The sequence below is a fragment of the Echiichthys vipera genome (genome assembly GCF_963691815.1).
Source record: "Echiichthys vipera genome assembly, chromosome: 2".
NCBI lineage: Eukaryota > Metazoa > Chordata > Actinopteri > Perciformes > Trachinidae > Echiichthys > Echiichthys vipera.
The window spans coordinates 9,514,275-9,535,189 of NC_139827.1; the positions used below are offsets into that span (position 1 = coordinate 9,514,275).

The following is a 20,915-nucleotide window of genomic DNA, read 5'->3' on the forward strand; positions in this document are numbered from 1 at the left end:
TTCTTCAACATACTTTACAATATGCCTTTGTGTATATATATATATATATATATATATAAACAGAAAAACCAAAATAAGCATTAATTAATTATAGACACACATATATATGTATATAAATATACATATATATGTATATATTTATATACATATATATGTGTGTCTATAATGAATTAATGCTTTTTTTCTGTTTATCATCATCATCATTATTATTATTATTATTATTATTATTATTATGTATCCGTTTAAATGCCTAGAATTGTTAAATGTGAAAAATAATAAACATTGTTGTACCTCAGCATTTAAAGCTTAGCCCCGCCCACCTCAGGAGGAGCCTGTGCCGGTGTGACCCGGAGGCGCTGCGGTATAAAACCAGCGCTCTCCGCATGACATCAGCAGCTTTGTTTCCTAGCTACAGCTAACACCACGTTAGCAGTTAGCCTCAGTCGTCCGTCGGGTTCCCGTTCATCACTCAGGGTGTGTTATTTCTCTGTGTGGTTCATTTTGTCTGAATCAGAAATATGTCGGGAGACTCCACAGACGCAAAGGGTGTCGATGGACAACAGTGAGTACATTTAATTTATTTATCTTTACGTTACATCAGCTCATTATTATCGCAGCTAATTAGCATAACAGCTCATATTAGCTGTTGTTTTGAAGGTGTGTAATCTGTTTTGTGTCATTTATATCATAACAAAGCACTAATGCATGACTCTACTTCACTCTTTAAATGCTTTATTCAACTTGCATCAGCTCTGTCTGTGTCGTGCATTGTTTATTATCTGCAGTCTGACAGTTAGAGTAAACATTAGTGGTTTTGTTTGTCCCCTTAGGTGGTCAGGGTCGTCTGTGTCTGCTTCTGACCCCATGGACGTGGATGCTAACAAGCCCAACGCCCACAGCTTCAGATACAGTCTGAGCTTCCCCTGCATCGGCCTGTGCATCATCATCAACAACAAGAACTTTGACAGAACAACAGGTATTTATAGTTTTCTTTCTTATTTTGGTCTGTTTACCTTCAGATGGCACCTATTCAAGGTTAAACTGCTTTGTATACATATTATTTTACTTTATGTTCTACATATTTTTAAATTATTATTGTCATTCCTAATTTCTACCCTTAAATTTAGCGTATTCTTTGTTCTTCAATTTGTATATCTACGCTAAGCACAAAACACCAGGTCAAATTCCTGTTCTGCAGCTCTTATTACAACTGTAAAATATTATCTTTGATACAGAATCACGGCATCTTGTCTTATACTTAGTGCTTAAACTCAAGCTCACTAAAAGGTTAATTAATAATTAATTACTAGCTCATAATATTAGGTAAAGAAGCTCAAAGGTAAATATTAACTTGCAGTTCTTTGTGCGGTATCATTGTAATTCAAATTGTAAATACCCTTGGGGTTTTTTTCTTTACTGTAGTCAGACAAAATACCTTTTCTCGTGATAGGCACTTGTAGGAATGTATTTTAATAGTTAAAAGGCAATGGAAATAATTACTTGCACCTCCTCATTCTCTCTCTGTTATTCTCCAACAGTTCAGAAAAAGACGTACTAGGGTTTGAGAATATGACATTTTGAAGTGCTTTGAAACTAGACTACACCCACTGGTTAGCCTGGGGTAATGGGTTAGTTTCGCAAATGTAAAATGTTCAATATTTCACAAGATGTAAGCGGTGAGCTGGCCTTAGAGGGGTCTGCGGTGTCCCTGTCCAGTTCCCAGTTGGTGTACACAAGCTTCTCCACTTGATCCCTTAGTTATGGTAGAGTTATTTGTTGTGGGGACATCCCTGTTGGAAAGCAAGAGAAGGGGAATCCTTCCAAGGATGTCGCTTGTGAAACTGCTTATAATTGTGAGGTGATGCCACGTCCGTGCAGGTGGCTGATGACCACATGCTCCATGGAGGTATTTCTCGTCACTGGGGCTAGCCTTTCTTCTGTCTGGTGATGAGCTTGAGTTGCGGGAAATGGACCTCCCTAAATTTAGTAGTGCCTCTCCTTCTGCATCTTAGCCGTTTGTTGCAACATTTTGTTTGCAGCAGGACTCAAGATATGTCGCCTGGAGTTGTATGAGCTCCATGAAAGCTCTTCAGCGTACAAGGAGAAGTTCAGTCATCTGGCATCCAAGCCTTCATGGGATGACTGGTGTTCCTCTGGGACGCAATTTACTGTTGTTGCTGTGGAGCACATTTAGCTGCATCCCATGACAGTTAATTAGATATTCAAGTTGGCTCTGTTGTAGTCCTTATTTTGGCTTTAGTGACAGTTAGAACAAGCAGACAGTTGTACTAACCCTTGTGTATGCATCATTGCATTTGATGAGATAATTCAATTACTCCCAGTGCAGCGTACTGTCAGTGGTTCTTCAGGAAGTTCAGGTACCCACATGACTCGCAGTATGATTTGGCATGCATCACATGGGTACCCATGGTTTGATTAGTTCCTCTTCTGAGATTGATGTGTATGAGAATGTTAATTCTGTTTATTGAATGGCCCAGTCACTTGTATGATGTGGTAGTCTTGCTTTAGCTTTGCAGGATACATAAAGAAAGCCATAACCGCTGTTTTCATGTGTCCTTTAACCTCTTTATGACACGTAACGATGTCGGCCCCTTAAGGATCTATAAGGGAATGTTTATCTACTGCTTCTCTGAGGACATAAAGTATGTCTACAATAGTTTGGACATGAAGTATGAAACCTTGAGTTGACCATAGTCCTTGCATACTACTTAGTGGCCCTCCTTGTGCAGCATATGCTATTATTGAAAGGACCTCTTATCTGGCTGAGAAGACCTTGGATATCAATGCAAACGAATACAGCTTCAGTCTGCATCATTTACTGTATGATGGTCTTATTTTGCTGTCAGACTTGTTTGACATACCCGTCTAGCAGGACTAACTAAGTACACATGACTGCTTGGTCAACAATGTTCCATGAGCAAGTACATATGAGTGGGGTAAACATCAGGAGTGGTTATGCCTGTTCAACCATGAAATAGTTCCTGTCATGGTAGATATGAGCACACTTGCATAACTCTGTAATCTCACACACGTTTCCAAGAAAATTGTCGCATTTTTTTTTTTTTGCAAGAGCCAATAAACCAGGTGTCTCTAACTAATTCAGTAAAAGGCCGCTGTGGCTGCAGGTTTTCATTCCAACCAAGCAAGAACACACTGGATCCAACAAATCCAACTGTGTGAAGGCGATTCAGTTGGTTGAATCAGGTGTGTTCTTGCTTGGTTGGAATAAAAACCTGCAGCCACAGCCCTTTACTGGATCAGTTTTAGACACCTGCAATAAACCTTTGTTTCAAATCTAGCAGGTTGGCTGTGGTCCACATTCTCACTCTTTCAAAGTAGGGGACCACAGTTACCGTAGCTTAAAAACTAGAGAGGTGTTCAATCCTAAACACAAGGGCTCCAGACATAGATGGACAGAGACCATGTGATGGCGCACAACAACAGCAGTGATGGGCCGTAAATAAACGTCAGACCAATAATTGTTCGTTTAACAAGATGCATTAAAAGCTGTAGGAAGAAGCTAACCTACTTTGATATTTCAATAATTTCAACAGAATTTTAGAGATTGAATAAAAGCGACACTTAAAAAAATTAGGACTCCTTTCTATTAATTGTCGGAGTAGGAAAAACACACGTGTTTCCAATAACATTAATTATGCTGCTCTATTCAGATGTCCCAATCAACCATGACAGTGTGCAAATGCTATTCAGCCAGAAATAACTTTATTATTTGCACGTGTGTGGGTGTTTTACTTTTTCTGACTGATTAGGCTGGAGATATGTGGACCGTATGTGACATAACCAGCTGTCATGTACTAATAAGACAGGGTGCGCTCCAAAATCCCACCTCTTTGAAGTCATAAACAGCCTGAATCTATGAATCTGTGCACAACATATCTTGTGCACCAACAGTATCGTAACTAATGCAGACTAATGAAAACATTAGTTTGTTATGAGTCCCAATGAAAAATGTTTTGATGTCCTGCAGGACCTTTTTTAAAATTGGTTAGTGCTTTGTATCAAATGCCTACAGCGTGTGCTGATGAATGAATGAATGAATGAATGAATCTACATACGATACAAAGAAGCAAGAGTTGTCGTTTCCTTATAAAAATATTATTGTAGTTGTGTTTTCATTGTGTTAAGGTCTTGTTTTTTTTCTATTCTTATTATTCTGGATCCGTTTAAATGTTTAGAATTGTTAAATGTGGAAAATAATAAAGAAATAATTGGGCGAACATTTTATTTTATTTTACCTCACAAGATTCTCTCTGCTTTTTTTCTAAAGGCATGAATCAACGGAACGGTACAGATGTAGATGCAGCCAACGCGATGAAAGTGTTTGGAAAGTTGGGCTATAAAGTGAAGGTTTACAACGACCAGTCGGTCGAGCAGATGAAACAGGTTTTGATTACGGGTAAGTTTGATGCAGAATTCGTACAAAATGTGTAAGACTCCAAACTATTGACCTTTTTCACCTGATTTATTTTACAATACATTCATTTTATGTTCACAAAAATATATTAAATGCTTTGCACGTCTTTTTTCCAGCATCAAAGGAAGATCACAGCAGCTACGCCTCATTCGTCTGTGTCCTGCTGAGCCATGGGGACGAAGGTGTGTTCTTTGGTACCGATGGCTCCGTAGAGCTCAAATATCTGACGTCACTTTTTCGAGGGGATCGCTGCAAATCACTGGTGGGAAAGCCCAAACTCTTCTTCATCCAGGTATTGTATGGGTTTATCTTCTTTTTTTTAACTCCTGCACTAACTTACCTCACATCTTTGCTTAAGTCTAACCTGATCTTGTTTTGTTTGTGTGAACATTTGAGTAGGCTTGCAGAGGAACTGATCTGGACGGAGGCATTGAAGCAGACAGCGTAGACGATGGCACCACCAGGATCCCTGTGGAAGCTGACTTCCTCTACGCCTTCTCCACAGCCCCAGGTTAATACTCATACACACATCACAGGTCTTTTTCTATACTGTTGTCCCCTCTTTTTGGTTTATTGTATCGAGACATCCTTTTTCATATCACTTCTCTACAGGCTACTACTCATGGAGGAACACTATGACCGGTTCTTGGTTCATGCAGTCACTGTGTGACATGATCAGCAAATATGGAAAAGAGCTGGAGCTGCTGCACATTATGACACGAGTGAACCACAAGGTGGCGGTAGAGTTTGAGTCCATCTCCCATTCACCAGGTTTTAATGCAAAGAAACAAATCCCATGCATTGTGTCAATGCTGACCAAAGAGATGTACTTTTCTCCTTGACGTCGTCTTTACATCAGAAGAACTTGAGGCTTGAGGATGTGAATGAGGTGGTTTACGATGCCTGAATATCTCATGACACCTCAGCGCACATGTTTCTGTGAGAGTAGATGTGATGCAAAGTCACACTTCACAAGCTTGGCATTATAAGGTTCTTTCTGCCACTGAGATAAGGCATTACAACTTTTATCCCTGCAGGAAAACTATTTTGTATTCTCTTTTAAATACCCTTACATTTTTATTTTTTTAAAACAATCAAAGCCTAAATTAACATTGAAAAATCAGGAATCTAAAGATAAAATGGAATTGACCTTGTAATCCAAGCTCAAAATGTTCTACCAGTGTATGCCTCTTTGCTGTTTACACTATACACATTTCAGGGAAACCTACTGTATTTGGAGCCAGTTTGATAGGAAAGTTGGGCTTTTTTATATTTGTTTAATCATGAAACCATAGATGCACTTCCTGCCCTCCAGCATCAGCAGTTTGTGTTAGTTTAAGTGTCTGTCAAGTCTGTTTTGAAGGGATCATGTGTGTCAGTCCTGTGCCTGCTGATAACCTTGTTGTCTTCTGTCACTATTGAGGCAGTGTAGTGACAACATGAAATATTACCCGTTGAGTTGTGTGAAGCTTAAATGAATGCTGCACTCAGCAGGTAAATTAAAGGATGATGATGTGTAGCAAATACAGGAACACCCATTAAGCTATCTTGTTCCGTTATTTCATTTTCTAAATATGAACCGTTACTTGTGAATGTCCTCAAACGTGTCAGGCTTCATAGCATGCATGAGTAAAGCCAGTCCACATGTACGATGTTTATATTTGAGACACATTTTCATACTTCAAAACACATTTTCATACTTCACAACACATTTACATTTCATGTTCAGCAGTACCTCCTTTTATTTATTGTAGGTTTCTAAAGATTAAACGGCAAATTTTCACTTTGCTCTAATAATTACAGTCATTAATGTCTCTTTAAAAGTCATTTCCAATGGACTTCAGGAACTGTGAGTCAAAACATTTTAATACATAACCATCAGGATTGAGTGATTTGTACAAACAAAGCGCAATTTCACTGTATACTGACCAGGTGCTGATCATTTGTGAGTAATTATTTCAATATTTACAGCAAACGAGCTGTAATCACTATTGCTGTTATGTTCACTGGTGTTTGACATATAGTAGTACATTATAATATACTACACTTTGCTATCCATGTCACTTTTTGGCCTTTTTTTCTATCACTATTTTGTAAGTAGTGATACTGTGAGGTTGGTGTGATGTTTTTTCCTGAAAAATAAAATCACTTCTTATTTTTCTGTTAGTGATTTTGTTTTTGTGTCTTACAACAGTGAAGCTTATCAACATTTACAGACATTACTTAAAAGTGCTCTCACTCCCATCAAGTCTTGCCAGTGTTGTTCATCCGTATCTCACAGATAATTGACCTCTACAACTACAGTTATGGGTCTACTTCTTCACACTGTCGAGTGTAAACAGGCAGTATTACTCCAGATTTGGCCCTTAGGTGACAAGAACTGGGCCACCAGATCCTGAGGCCCTGGGCCAAATAAAACTGGGCCTCAGATTTGTTCTCTGCCAGCACAGATACACTTCACCTAAACAAGCTCACAACAACAGGACACTTAGCCCGCCACCTGTTGTACTGAATGCAAAGGCTTTGCCCACCAACAATATGGAGCTCCGAATTAGAAGTTTACTAAAGTAAAAATAGTAATACCACAGTGTAAAAATACTCTTACAAGTAAAGCCCTGCATTTAAATTGTTACTTAAGTAAAAGTACAAAAGTATGAGCATCAAACTGTACTTAAAAGTACAAAAAGTAAAAGTACTCATTATGCACAATGGCCAATTTCAGAATATTAGATTATCAGATTATAATTCTTGATACATGAATGTAAATATCACTAATGTTGCAGCTGGTAAAGGTGGATCTGATTATTTCTTTATATACTGCTGTGTAGTTTAAATAAAAATACTGAGTACCTTGAAAAATATGTTATTTCATTTGTTGAAAATATTTTGTATTAATCTAAATCTGTAAAGTAACAAAATGTACCAAATAAATGTAGTGTCGCATAAAATTAAATTCTCAAGAAAAGCACAAGCAACTCAAAATTGTGCTTAGGTAAGTATTTGAGTAAATGCACTGAGTCACTTTCCACCACTGCTTAAGACTTGAAAACTATTTCTAACAAAAAAAAAAGGCGGTGTAAAGTGGGAGTTTACGTGTGGCCCTTGAACGCAGCACGAGTCCTCGCCTCTGTGGTCGCTGGAAATAGGCCCTAATACTGTGACAGATGGGGTTAGTTGGCTGCAGCGGGCGGCGCGTCAGGTTGCTGATTTCCCTGCTTTTACATGGAGGAGCACCTGTGTTTTACTTTCCCACCGCCGCCCTGCAGACTCTGGATCAGTGCAGCGGCGTGTTTGTGGTGTTTACTCTGCAGTCCCTTTCTTTGATGTGTCTGAACCAGTTAAGATTACCACGCGTGGTCTTTACAGTACTTTCCTTTGATACTCATGCGGGCCATCGTTAACTCTGGAGCAGGAATGGAGAAGTCCCTTCACGTAGCTCCGCACTCTCTGGCTCTGGTGCTGTCGCAGCTTCGCAGAGAGGATGAAGCGGACCCCCCATCACCATCACCACCACATACTGCCGTGCTCTCGGTAAAGTTAGAGCATCACACCGGCTACGAGGTCTTCGCCAGTTTCAAAGCCGTAAACATGCAGCATTTCTGGAACAAGGCGCTGACACAGGCGCTGTCCGAGCTCTTCTTCCTCGGCTGGATTGATGAGCATGTGCTGCTCGTTCAGGGCAAAGAAGTTCATCTGCAGGTCCTCAGGAACGGATGGACCCGGCGGACCCTCAAACCACCACAGGGCTTTGACATCAAGTGCATAGGTGGGTATGTTAAGAACATGCATGCATAATCATGCTGTGGCACTGTTGAATGTAAAGTTGCGCGCACACACACACACACGCACACAGGCAGTCCGTTAGAAAAGAGTTGTTGCTTCCCACTTGTTCTACATGGATGTGTTGTGATTTAATGGTTTCACAGACAGCACTGAAGTTGATGCCATTCATGTTTGCGGAAACAATGCTTTCTCCTGTCTTTGCATGGGGAATGTGGCTTGCAGCAGGAGGGTTTCTGGTTCGAATCCCGGCTGGGGCCCTTCTGTGCAAAGTTTGCATGTTCTCCCCCGTGTCTGCGTGGGTGTCCCCGATAAGGACAAGCTGTTGAAGATGCACGAATGAATGAATATTGGGGTGATTCAAGTGTTTAAAGAGTTAATAAGTATAGTGTTCAGTGGCAATAAAATGTAGTATTTCAATCTGACCAATGTTGTCTGTCAGAGTTGAAATTTGAACTCCATATTAAAGGCTGAAGATGTAGAATATTTATTAAAAGCTACATATATTTGAATAATACACCCACAGTGCGTTTTGAGGAGTCCATGAAAGTATGGTTTTTCAATTAAAAATATATTTAGTTTGAATTAATATTTCAATATTTTTTTGATGGGTTTGACAATGACTTTCTGTCACATTCTGTTTACATTGTAGCAGCCAAGAGCGTTGGGCATTGCAGGTTGCCAGGGTTGTCTGTTGTTTGGTGCAGCTACTGTAGGCTGGCACTGGTGAAATGGAGTTTACCAATCCTGCAGCTGCTTATTTGTCCCAGCAGCTGAGGGACCGGAGAAGGGCAAAAACCAGAGTCAATATAGGCCAAACATTCACTTCATGGACTGAGAGAAAGGAGTTCAACTGCATTAAAACACGCCCAAATGGTTTCTCCTTGATCGATAAGCTAACTTTCATATTTACTTAGCTATAACGGCTAAAGGTAATGACTAATGTTAACCGTCAATCAAACTCCACTAATACTTGTATTTATGGTGTGATTTGCCGGAGGGGATGGGTTCAAACAGGCTCAAACAACTTCGGTCTCCTGTAGGCTACTGGGCCGGGTCTGACCAACCTGGCAACCCGACTGCTATAATTATTTTTGATTGTTGCGACTACGATCTTGAGACACAAGATGGCGGGGTTCTCCATATTCAACCTTTAACTTTTGTAAAGCAGTATTTCCTTTTACACTGTACGTCTGCAGACTTGGACTCGCAACAGTTTTAATTCACAAAAATGACGACATGGACTTGACTGTTCACGCACTTGGGTCTCTCCTGTAAAAGAGATCTTTATCTTAATTCGACTTCCTGAATAAAAAAGTGAACCAACTACCTAAATATTTAAGGAAAGAGTGCAAGTGCTGTGATATTTTAACGGTCAGCACTCAGAGACTTGAAAGACTTGCAGTAACCTCGCAGCTTACTTACAAAGAAGACTTGTGATTCGCCATGGCACGTGTCCTCTAGGACTTGAGATTTGATTTGTAGGATGAGTTCACTACTGTTACTTCACCTGTAAACTAGGTGCTTAAAGCTAGTTGATAACTTAACTTTTTTTTTCTTTCATACTTGCTGAAACTGTCACTATACAGTATCCTGACGGCACAAATATGAAAATACAAAATTTTCATAAAAGGTTTCAGACTTAAAGACTCTTGGCTAATTAGACCATACGTATTCCACCGCAGGATCTTCATCACGTCTGTTTATGCTCCGCAAAAAGGCCGAATCTCATATCAGAGATGAGATTTGGTTCGCCAAGACGTGAGATGAGGACTTTTCTCGACTGACATGATTGACTTGAGACTTTGGGCGTTTCAAGAGTCTGTCACTCCCTTGCTGGTTTCACTGCTTCTTTTCGTCCTGTGTTTGTTTACCTGTTACCTTTTAATAATAAATACCTTTCTGACATTTACCTGCAGTTTGTGACTCTGCCGGTTTGCTTCTTGCTGATTTCCACACCTCTTTAATCGCTGGCAAACGCTGCAAATTGGCATTCGCCCCAATATGACTCTCGTTTTTATAACTGAATGAACATACTTTACCCTGAGGGTTTTATGATATTGTCCACTCCCTCTGTGAGTCAGGACAGGTTGCATGAAACCAGTCGTAGCTAACCTGATGAGGACTTTAGGCAGAATCTCACCTTATAACCTCAGCTGCTTCATATGAGGTAGACTAATTTATTTAGAGGAGACAGGACTTGGGCCCAGCTCTACTCCATTTCAACATTCCCACAGTCATACTCATCTTCTTCTGACAAGACTATAACTCATGTATGTGCTGGGACAGGTTTGGATGACTTGAGGTATTGTCAGCTAACCGCTGCAGTCTAACCGCTGCACCCACCATACTGCCCTCACAAGCTTCCTTATCCGAGTAGTTGTGTGTGCGGAGAGGCGTGCAGCATGTCAGATTACCGTATATAGGTCTTTTTCACAATAGAGCCTCAGTTGAGATTGTCAGGTCCATAAGTGAGCAACATCAAACTGTAGCAGAGAAACCATAAAAAGTCAGAAAATACTCCGTCTGTTTGGTGTATTGATCATTGTCCAAAGCAAGAAGACTCTTTGTGCCTTAGTGAAAACACATCTAATGCCATTCAATTTTACTTGACACATTTTCCCCTGCAATTTAAAGGGATACAAGTAAAGGTAAAATATCAATACACTATTGTTTAGTGGGAGAAACATAGGAAATCTTGAGAAAAGAACAGTGGTGCTATTTTACCCAGCAATGCCGTATATTTAAAGCTGCACAAATCAATAATTAGGGTGCGTTTTAGCGTCCTTCAGCTTATTGTTTCGGCTCTACGGCACACCACCAGCATAACAAATCGATACACTTTTGAAATAAAGCAGAAACCTTCAGGGAAAATGAACAGAGGTGTTGTTTATTTTACACATCGAATTCCTTATGTTAAAGTGTACTGTAGCTACAGTTTAGGTTGTAATTTAATGACTAAATTGATCTGAAGACAGGAAATGTGTGGATCTGGGTGGCTTGCCGCCCCTGCTCAACAGTTATAAGTGGGAAAACCAGTAGTGTGCACTGTATACTATATATAGATATTGTTGTAACAGTATCTGTAAATAAGTTAAAGCTGCTGTGATCAATAGTCTTATAAAAAAGGATGGATTTTATCACTATGTCAATCGTTGTCAACCCACAGAGAATTATGGCCCGTGCATCTTTTACCTTATTGATTTTCATTTATTTTTATTCTTTTTTTAACACTTTCATCAGGGAGAAACCTTGTAGTGTGTATTCGTGTTAAATTATCCGCATTAAATGCATTTACACATATGCACTCAAAGTTTTGTGGCACCTAATGCTAAGGCTCAACACTGACTGCACCCTTCTGATTGAACTGTACGTTTAAGTGCGTATCGACTGTTCAAACACCTCTACAGCAGTCTGTGTTACCACATTTCTACATTGAGTTGCTAGACATTGATCGTAGTGAATTGAAAAGCTTCAATAGCTTAGTGTGTTGCAGCTTTTTTTTCTGTCTGTCCGACAAAGTGACGTTTTCTTCGCTGACACTACTGAAGCAAACACCGATAAGCTGTGGAATGTTTGTCTTATGGCTAATAACTCACCAGACTCTATAATGCCAAAACCAACAGCGCTTATATGCTTTTGGTCCACATGCAGATGAGACACTGATATATATATTTTGTGTGATATTTTACCCACTACTAAAAACATCATCTAGGATATTAACTTGAAAATCATCTCAGATTTATAGATCATTTAATTGTGTCATTGCAGTGCATGTAACCGTGCAGGGGGATGTGGCCACCTCATTATTGTGCAGCATAATAAATCTTTAGTTCAATTGAAAGCTCATGTGAATTCAACCAGGAGTTACATTTGATCCATTTTGCCTCTTTGACATCAACTGAAACAGCTCTAGTATGCAAAATGTTTCGGGGGAGTTATTAATATTTAAATAATCAAGAGTAATTAGTCTAGTATACAGATGAAAATCACTGCAGTGTTGCTTTTTCTAGCATGAGCTGCAAGTTTCTGTGTGACTCATTTTCGGCTGTATTGTCTAGATTTGAGTTTGCGAGACAAGTTCAAACAAAGTTCAGGCAACTTTTCACCATAGGCTGTTTATTAACTGTGTGTGGAAATGGTCACCATTTGGTGTAGTGTCTCCTTGCAAAAATGATATGACGGTATTGTCTTTTATTAGAAGACAAGTACAAGAAGTAAATGCATCGGAAAAATGTTTTCTTGATGCACATTACCTTGACAAAGGACAGACTGGTTGCAGGGAAACAGGAACAGATATTACTTAAAAACGATATTTAATTACTAAATCTAGATTATTTAAGCTTTCTGAGTCTTAGATGGCTGAAGTCCTATAGCTGAATGATAAAAAAATAAATCTACTCATATGACCGCTACCTGTTTACACAGTGCAGATTATCCCCACAAACTGCCTGAGAATGTTTGATTAGGGTCAAGAGCCAAAAAGTAGCTGGATTACAACACTTAGACAAAAGATTTTCAGCTGTGTGGAAAGTGCTTTTTTAATATTGACAATTCAATCTGATTAACTTGAGGGACTTTGTATCCGTTAGCAGGATATAAACAATGGACTGGGAGGAGTGTGTGCTTTTAAGGAAGGAAAAGTGGAGCATTTGTTCAGGAAAACACTATTGCGCCGCATTCCCTGCTGTAGCCGGGGTCTCCACTGGAAGGAAAGGGAGGGTCCCACTAGAGAATTGGGGGAAATGTTTAACGCAGCAGAGAGAATTGTTGCCGTATATCTTAATGTCAGATGTGTTATGTAGGCTGTAGTGGCAACACTTCTTTTGTCTCTTTATTGAGTGTCTGGCCTAGAGAGCTAACTGTGAAAAGACGTGTTGTCATAAATGTTCCACTGGAGGGCAGACCACCGGCAGAAATGGTCCTGTTTGCAAGGAAGTTGGATGACTTTGTAACAGGCCACAAATCCTCTGCTGCCTGAGAGCTCAGGAAAACTGTCTTAGACAGCAGGATGGTACTATCCCACTACTGGTTTGTCTGAACCCAATGCAACATCTTTGTGCAGGGATCATGTAATCATGTTTTATTGACAATTTATCAGTAATACAAGCCTATCCAGTCTGCACTAGATGATTGTTGGTAGAAGTCAGAGCTGGGAATGATCTCACACCCAAATGACCATGTTCCAGTACAAGTCAGGAAAATCATTATTTTGCAGGATGGGGGACATGAGATTTAGGTTAGCCATTTTAAGCGATGCCAAATGATAACAGCCCTCGTCAGCTGTTTTTCAGGCCAATTCAGCATGTTGAATCGGCAGCAAAGCTGCTGAAGCCCACCGTTGAGAGAAATCACTCTAAACGGCAGTTCAGTCAGCCAGGAAGTGAGAAAAGTAAACGAACAACTAAAGTCATGAGGCTGTGAGATAGAAAACAAACTTGTTGTGTCAGGTAAGATTTTAGCCATTGAGCACTTTAGCAGAAACGGTTTGTTATAGTTTGTGTTTATTGTTAGCTCTTGTAGTAAAGTAAATATAATTTGATCTTTCAACATCGGGTTGTGTTGTTAATATGCTAACAGGCTAACTAGCATCTTGAGCTATCCCGTCGATCGTCCGGTTACCCTTTTTGAATGACGATTACAGATGGCCGCCTGCTGGTATGGAGAGTTATTTTCTCTGACACAGGCGCAGGGCATACGTGCTAATTGGTAGTCGGCGACTATCTTTGTGGTGTGTTCAAGTACCATGTTTTGAGACACAGGAGAAATGAGGCGATGCCACAATTTTTTTTTTAATTCGGCTTGGTTTGACCGTGCCTCAAGACAGATTTACAACTCTCACTGTTGATGTGCGGGGCAGCCATCTTGGATTGTGAGGTCCCAACTTTCCAACTGGGAACTCAACAACTTAGTTGATGCACTACGACTAAAAGACGTTTGATACGCAGCTATAACAACATTTTTTTTAGACTTCAACAGTGTAATTAGTATATTCAAAACATTTTTAACCACGCTAGTGATGGAAAGATGGTGACCATGATAAACATTATACATGCTAAATATAAACATGCTAGTATTGACCATGTAAGCATGCAGGCAATAGCATTTAGCTCAAAGCACTGCCTTGCTGTGTTTGAATTCAACAGCAATGTGATTTCAAAATATCATTTATAGTTATCATGGGCTCAAATACTAGCCGGGCTATTGCCAGGCCAAGTTGAATCTCCGATTGCACGTTTGTCTGGGAAGGCTGCTGTCATTGTCTTCTGCACAAGAGGCTGGCGGAGTTCAAATGGCTGCACGCAATTAGACAGTCGTTCAACCAATCAGAACAACGATCAAGATGACACACTCCATTTGTTTGGCCACCAGTGGGGCTAGCTGGTAGATTAAACTTTTACCAAAAATGGCAGTTAAGCAAATACATCCTTTCTTTGGAGAAATTGCTCCAGGACAAGTTTCTGCTCAGTTTTCAAAGTAAACATGCCACTGAAATCATTCAAACTGCAGAGCGGGGTTCATCAACAGGTAGGGGCTGCTGTGCTTCGATGGCCGCCATGTTGAATGTAAATTGTAAACAAAAAGCTGCTTGTGACGCTTCTCTGTCGTCATCGTGTTTAACCAGCCAATACACGCCAGGTGAAAAAAGCCAGCTTGGTGATTGGATCCAGAAAAAAAGGGATAGGAAACAGGAAGAATAGACCTGCTCTTTTCCTGACCCTTGTGCAGAGCGAATTCAAAACTCTGGCAGAAGGGGGTGGGGATAGTCTACTCTAAGATGATTGGTAAAGCTGTGAAGGCCTGCTACAGTAATAAAAAACAATCATGACCTCTAGAGCAGCTTTCAAACCGCTGCACAGTAACACGGTAATATTAATATATATAGTATAAAGTGGTTAGGGCCCACATGAACGCGTACAGATTTTCTTCTACAACCCAGAGTTCACCGTGCTGAACTTCTGGCAATAACTGTTTTTTTTAATTCGCAGGAGCCGTTTTAAAATGCTTCGCTTTATAATAAAACTCCTAAAAAGGTAGGCGGTAAGGGCAGTTGCTGCGCGGTGTGTAACGCTTAAGGCTGCAACTAAGCATTATTTTCATTATTGATTAATCACCACATTATTCTCTCAATAAATGGATTTGTTTTTTTTATCTGCCAGATGTCAAAAAGAAAAAAAATGTCCATTATAGAGATATAGATATTCACTTTACTGTCATATATGCCTCTTAAAAAAGTATTTAATCCTCGTAGTAGATGGAAACAGTGGATGTTTATGAATAATGAGTAAAACAATGAATACATTATCAACATTTTCTGTCAACTGATCAATTAATGGACGCCTCAGTAGGATTTTCCAAAGGATATCTTGCACATCATTGTAGTCACTGTGGATACATTTCTTTTTCAGAAAATGTCTTGGCACTATCAGGACATCTTTGCTGTTTATTTCTCACAGTTGGTGTAATTGTGTCTCATAGTTGTTGTAAGATAAGTGTTAAAGGATCTCAGATCTTCAGCGGCGATGCAAGAGTATTTTCTGTCCGTACAACAGACAGTTCAGTCCTCGACTATGTGGCGTCTGTCTGCTTCTATCTTGAGTAACTGGCTCTTTAAGGGAGCAGCACTCAAAAGGTAACAGCTATGAGATCATCGGCTTGCGTCGTCATGGCAACAAAGGCTGTTGCAGCACTACTGAGAAATAAAATGGCTGGCGTGGTGTCGCTCTCCCTCCTCCCCCTCACCCCTCCTTCCCTTCCTCTCCGCTCTTGAAGGATGAGGGGCCCCTTAAAACACCATCCGTCCTCTTTTTGTGTCTCACCTGAAGCTAAAGACTTGACAGGGCCACGGCCGACTGGGATCATTTTTAAAAGGTGCTGCTGATTTGTGTCTTTCTCATCTGCGCTTTTCCACTGGTTGATTCAGTAACTAATACTTGCACGGGGCTGTCAGTGAAAAAGAAAAAACACCCAAAGCATCACCTGAATCACGTCCAGAGAGTGGCAGCTCCTGCTAGCTGCTGACTCACATGTGTGGAGTGTGAATGGACGGTTGGAGGGATAGAATAAAGAGCAAAGTGAGAGGGCAGGACGGCCACGGGTGGAGGAGGAGGAGGAGGGGGGGACGGTGTCACAACCAATCTGCTCCAGTTCACTGATACCAAAGAGAAAGAGGAGAGTGAGGGAAGAAGAGAGGAAGGAGGGTGAGAATAGAAATTCATCCAAAGACTCAGAGCCTGAGCTATTCCCCGGACATCATCTGAGGGCTGAACATTTTTATTTTTTCTTGTTTGTGTTTCGAGCTGTTGATATTTGCTCTCCTCTCTGCCTTATGTATGTCCTCGATCTCCCTCTCTCTCTCCCTCTCTCTCTTTCTCTCTCTTGCATCCTCTCCTCCCCTCCCCTCAGCCTCAATCACCCAGACACAGACGCATGCATGCTCACGCAGAATCGCGCGCAGCAGGCGGATGCGCGCATACACACTTTCTCTCACACACACATACACATACACACTCACTCACACACACACACCGACACACACTCACTCACACACACACATACACACACACATACTCACACACCCTTCCTGGAGGTGCTGGGAGCAGCTGCAGCATTAGCGTTGAAAGAGATTTGCCGTTGACTGGAGTTTGCATCCCCCCCTGTTAATGAATGGATGCTACGGCGATAGGCTCGGGAGCTTCTTCCGTTGGATTGCGGGAAGCGGTGGATATCTATTCTTGAAAATTTATTTATTTCTTTCTATGCTCTCCATTTTTTTCTCCCCACCCTCTCCTGGTGTGCTGTTGTCGAAAGGACGATGGGATCTTGTGCTTGATCGGATAAAGATGGAGGTGAACGTGGCATCTCTGGTGCTTGGCATACCATTGAGGTTTCACTGCCCATTAGGGTGAATGGAGCTTTTATTTCTGTTTTTTTTTTTTTTTTTAAGTGGGCTCTTTTGTTTTCCGGGGATCGGCCGAGCACTCCTGTGGTGAATTGAGCTATTGTCGGAGACTGGGCCTCTTAAGCTTTGAATATTTGACCATCCATCCATCCCCTCCCGTCCTTCCCCTGTTACCTTCTACTCAAAAGGAACAAACGGATCCCAAAACCTCCACTGAAACCTCTCCTCACCGTCCTCCTTGCTTCCAATGCCCCATTTCCCTCATCTCTACCCCTGCCCCCCCACCTCTCTCCTGCTCCCTCCTCCCACATCAGAGCGGCTACGTAATGTGCCTCCCTACGCATGCAAATGGGGATGCTACAAATGGTGGCTGGGACTGATGCCGATGAAAGGGTGATGCCTCGCGCAATCACCTGCACCTCCGCTGCATCGCTCTAGATCAGCCTGGGAGAGCCCAGAAGCCAATGACAACCACCCACAGTGCGAACACGGTCCTTTGTAGCTTGTTCGTGGATGTAAATGAGACGTGTGTATGTGTGTGGAAGGTGCACACTGGTTCCTGCCATGTCTGGTGTGTGATCGCTCTAGCGGGACGTTCTTACTGATGCGGGGGAGGCACTGAGCCTGAGGTTGGTCGACCTCCCCCTGCACGCCCCTCCTTCCCCACCTCCCTCCTTCGTCCCCCCTTCTTCCCATTCCACCACCCCTCCCCTCCTCCACCTTATCCCAGAAGCCCCCGGGGGTGAAGGCCACCTGGTAAAGGGGTCACGATGAAGAAGAACCGCAGCAGCAATCTGCGGCGGGCCTGGCCCAGCCCGGAGCTTACCGAACACCCGCTGGAGCACAATCTCTCGCGTAGTGAGAAAGAAATCCGTGTGCAGAAGCAGCATCTTCCTCCCCCTCCTGCTCCTCATTTCTCTCCGTCCCCGCCAAGTTATCGCGCGCCAGGTGAGTCTTTGACCCTCCCATCAACAGAAGCTCCACCCTCTCTCAAAGACACAGTTTGAACTCTGCCCTTTGACCCCAAATCAAAGTGAAAAAATGTTTAGTAGAAAATGTTGTAAACCTCACATTTCCGTTACTTTTCTAATGCATTTAAATTGGGTAAAATAGAAATGTTTTGAATGATTTGATCAAAGCTTTCTCTTGTTAAGAGTACTATTGGTTAAATTTGTATGGTTTTAAATTCAGTCTCTTGTAACTTTTTCTACCGCACATATTTTCCCATCTCTTTCATATTTACTGACCCATTTTTAGAAATATGAATAAAACTAATGGTGAAACACTACAACAAAATCAGTTATTTTGCAATATTCTTTTTATTTTTTAATCCATAACGTATACTATTTCAGAATACCCAAAAGTTCAGTCATAGGATCGATTGAATCACCTTTGCGCCAACTTTTGCGACTATATCTACTGTTTGTTGAGATTACAAAAAGGGCTTCTGGGCCATCTCACTTCACAAACTAGTGTCCTTACCAAGAAAATCAGGTCTTTCAGTCCGTTTATTATAGATAAAATTAATACATACAACCTTATACATACTATATCTATATCTATACTATACTATAACAGCACTGGACCAATTCACTGTTAGATCCAGCTTTTCTCGTGTTTACAAAAAATAAATAAATAAGAGTAAAGCCTCGTAAAGCCACATAGAGCTTAAAGGCCTGCGATACTAAGCAGAGATAACGTCATCATGTTTCCTATCTCATCATTCAGCCGAGTGTGGTGAGGAGAAGAGCCCTGCGCTGATTTCAGCTCAGGTAAAAGAAGTGTGGACAGAAATGATAACAAAACGTAAAAACAGTAAATGTGGAAACATTAATTCTGTTGGTGCATCTGGCAGACATACTCGTAGGTTAGGAATCAAAGATGGAGGCTTTGATTGTATATTTTCTACACTGTATCGTGTGATTCTCTATGATCACCAGATTTAGGTCAGTGGACAGGGTCAGCTACTGTACAGCACAGATGCTGCAGCGCTGGATTCAGAGTGTGTTGCTTTACAACCTTTCAGCAGGACAGATGTTTGCTCTCAGAGGGGCTTGAAGCGGGCCGTCTGGTTGTAGGATGATCTCACTACTCACTACTGCTGACAGCAAAGCCAGCTTAATTCAACAGAGAATGTGTAAGCTCTCAATGTGGCGCTAAAGTCAGTTATAATTTGATACATTTCAAACATGTCGTGGCTCGACGGTGCAAGCTTCCTTTTTCTGTCTGTGAGATTTGAATAACGAGGTCTGCGAAGACTCAGGTGATCTCACGCTACGGTTGCTGCAGCAGCTGCCTCGCTTTGCTAACCTATGAGAAACAGGAGGAAATGAGAGGCTAAAGGAAGCACAGAGAGGAGGGGTGGAGCTGTTCGAGGCAGCATGCAAACTGCTGCTGTTTGACCATTACATCATAGCTTCACACGCTGCGCCTGCTGCTTCATTCATGATCTAACAGCCGTGCCTCCTCTTTTCTCTCACCTCCTCCTCCTCTTCTTGCAGGTGACGTGTCTCCGATCAGTATGTCACCTATCAGCCAGTCACAGTTCATCCGCTGGGGGAGATCTTGTGCCTGGCCATCTCTGCTATGAACTCTGCCCACAAGCCTGTCAACCAGGAGGCTCTGGTGGAGCACCTCACTGCCAGCTTCCCAGGTAAGCCCCTCTGACCCCATTCCTAAAAATGAGACCGCACTAAAGCATTGATTTCTGAATACATGATGTGGCATATTTTGTTGGAAAATGAGCAGTTACTGTAAAGACTGAGGTAAATAAAAAATGGTGATTATACAGTACATCTGTATGTGTGTTTAATTTTATATCATGTCTAACATAAAAGGCAGGTTCAAAGAGAAATTATCTATGCAAACATCTATTGACCTCACTTCACTGCTCTGACACATTTAGAAAATTGAATTTACCTGTTAAAGGGAAGGTTGTCGTTGCCACTGTGTACTCAACGGGGGATTTGTTGGGTCTATGTAAACCATAAATAAGTCATAGAGTGTGGCCTATACCTACTCTGTACAGTGTCCAAAGATAACTGTTGTGATTTGGCACTGTAAATAAAATTTAATTGAATCATATTTCAAAAGGAATGGATCTGAAATTATTCGTCAGAAAATGTATCAGTAACTATTTTGATAATCGATTAATCATTTCAATAGTCATTTTTGAGGATTTGCTGCTTTTTTGTCATATAGGATAGTAAAAAGAATGTATTTGTTGTTTAGTCATATATAGATAAATAAGACATTTGAAGATTTGATGTTGTTACAAATTATTATCTTATCCCTCCTGAAGAAACATTTTTTTGAGAATATCTAATAACAGTTCTCACACAGCAAAACAGATCTCATGGTTTAGAAAAATAAGAATAGAATAGAAATACTTAATTGATCCCAACCTGGGAAATTGCATAAATAGAATAAAAAAACAACAACTATTATCGTTTTTTTTGTCTCCAAATTGTTGCATTTGTTCCAAAAAAATCCATCTTTATTTTAACAAGTTGAATATATGTGACGTTTTAACAGTATTGTCATTTTCCTCTTTACTTAAATGTATTAAACAATCAAGTCAAGGAACGCTCTTAATGTTAATGAAAACAAGCCTATAATGTATAATCCAAACACAATATTATAAAAGCACAGGTTTAACCACTGTATAACCAAGTTGTCAGTCAAATTTAATAGGAAGCATGTCCTGAAATTCATCTTTACCTCTATATGATGCCACAGTGGAAAGGAGTTGAACTTATAGGTTGCATCATTTCGGGT

At 40.9% G+C, this 20,915-nt stretch overlaps 2 protein-coding genes across 2 annotated transcripts in view; both read left to right on the forward strand.

Annotated features, from left to right (window-relative positions):
- The first annotated feature begins 427 nt into the window (after positions 1-427).
- On the forward strand, positions 428-6,548 carry casp3a (caspase 3, apoptosis-related cysteine peptidase a). The gene is made up of 6 exons (XM_083926267.1): positions 428-562; positions 831-976; positions 4,310-4,438; positions 4,573-4,748; positions 4,856-4,967; positions 5,069-6,548. The coding sequence occupies exons 1-6, from the start codon at positions 519-521 to the stop codon at positions 5,296-5,298; spliced, it is 837 nt and encodes a 278-aa protein (XP_083782393.1). The 5' UTR covers positions 428-518; the 3' UTR covers positions 5,299-6,548.
- A 1,181-nt stretch (positions 6,549-7,729) lies between these two features.
- Positions 7,730-20,915, forward strand: part of LOC310961955 (storkhead-box protein 2-like) — a 21,795-nt gene continuing 8,609 nt past the window's right edge. The window contains 3 exon segments of the mRNA XM_083934265.1: positions 7,730-8,222; positions 19,640-19,684; positions 19,687-19,791. Coding sequence (XP_083790391.1) covers positions 7,841-8,222; positions 19,640-19,684; positions 19,687-19,791 — 532 coding nt within the window. The 5' untranslated portion in view covers positions 7,730-7,840.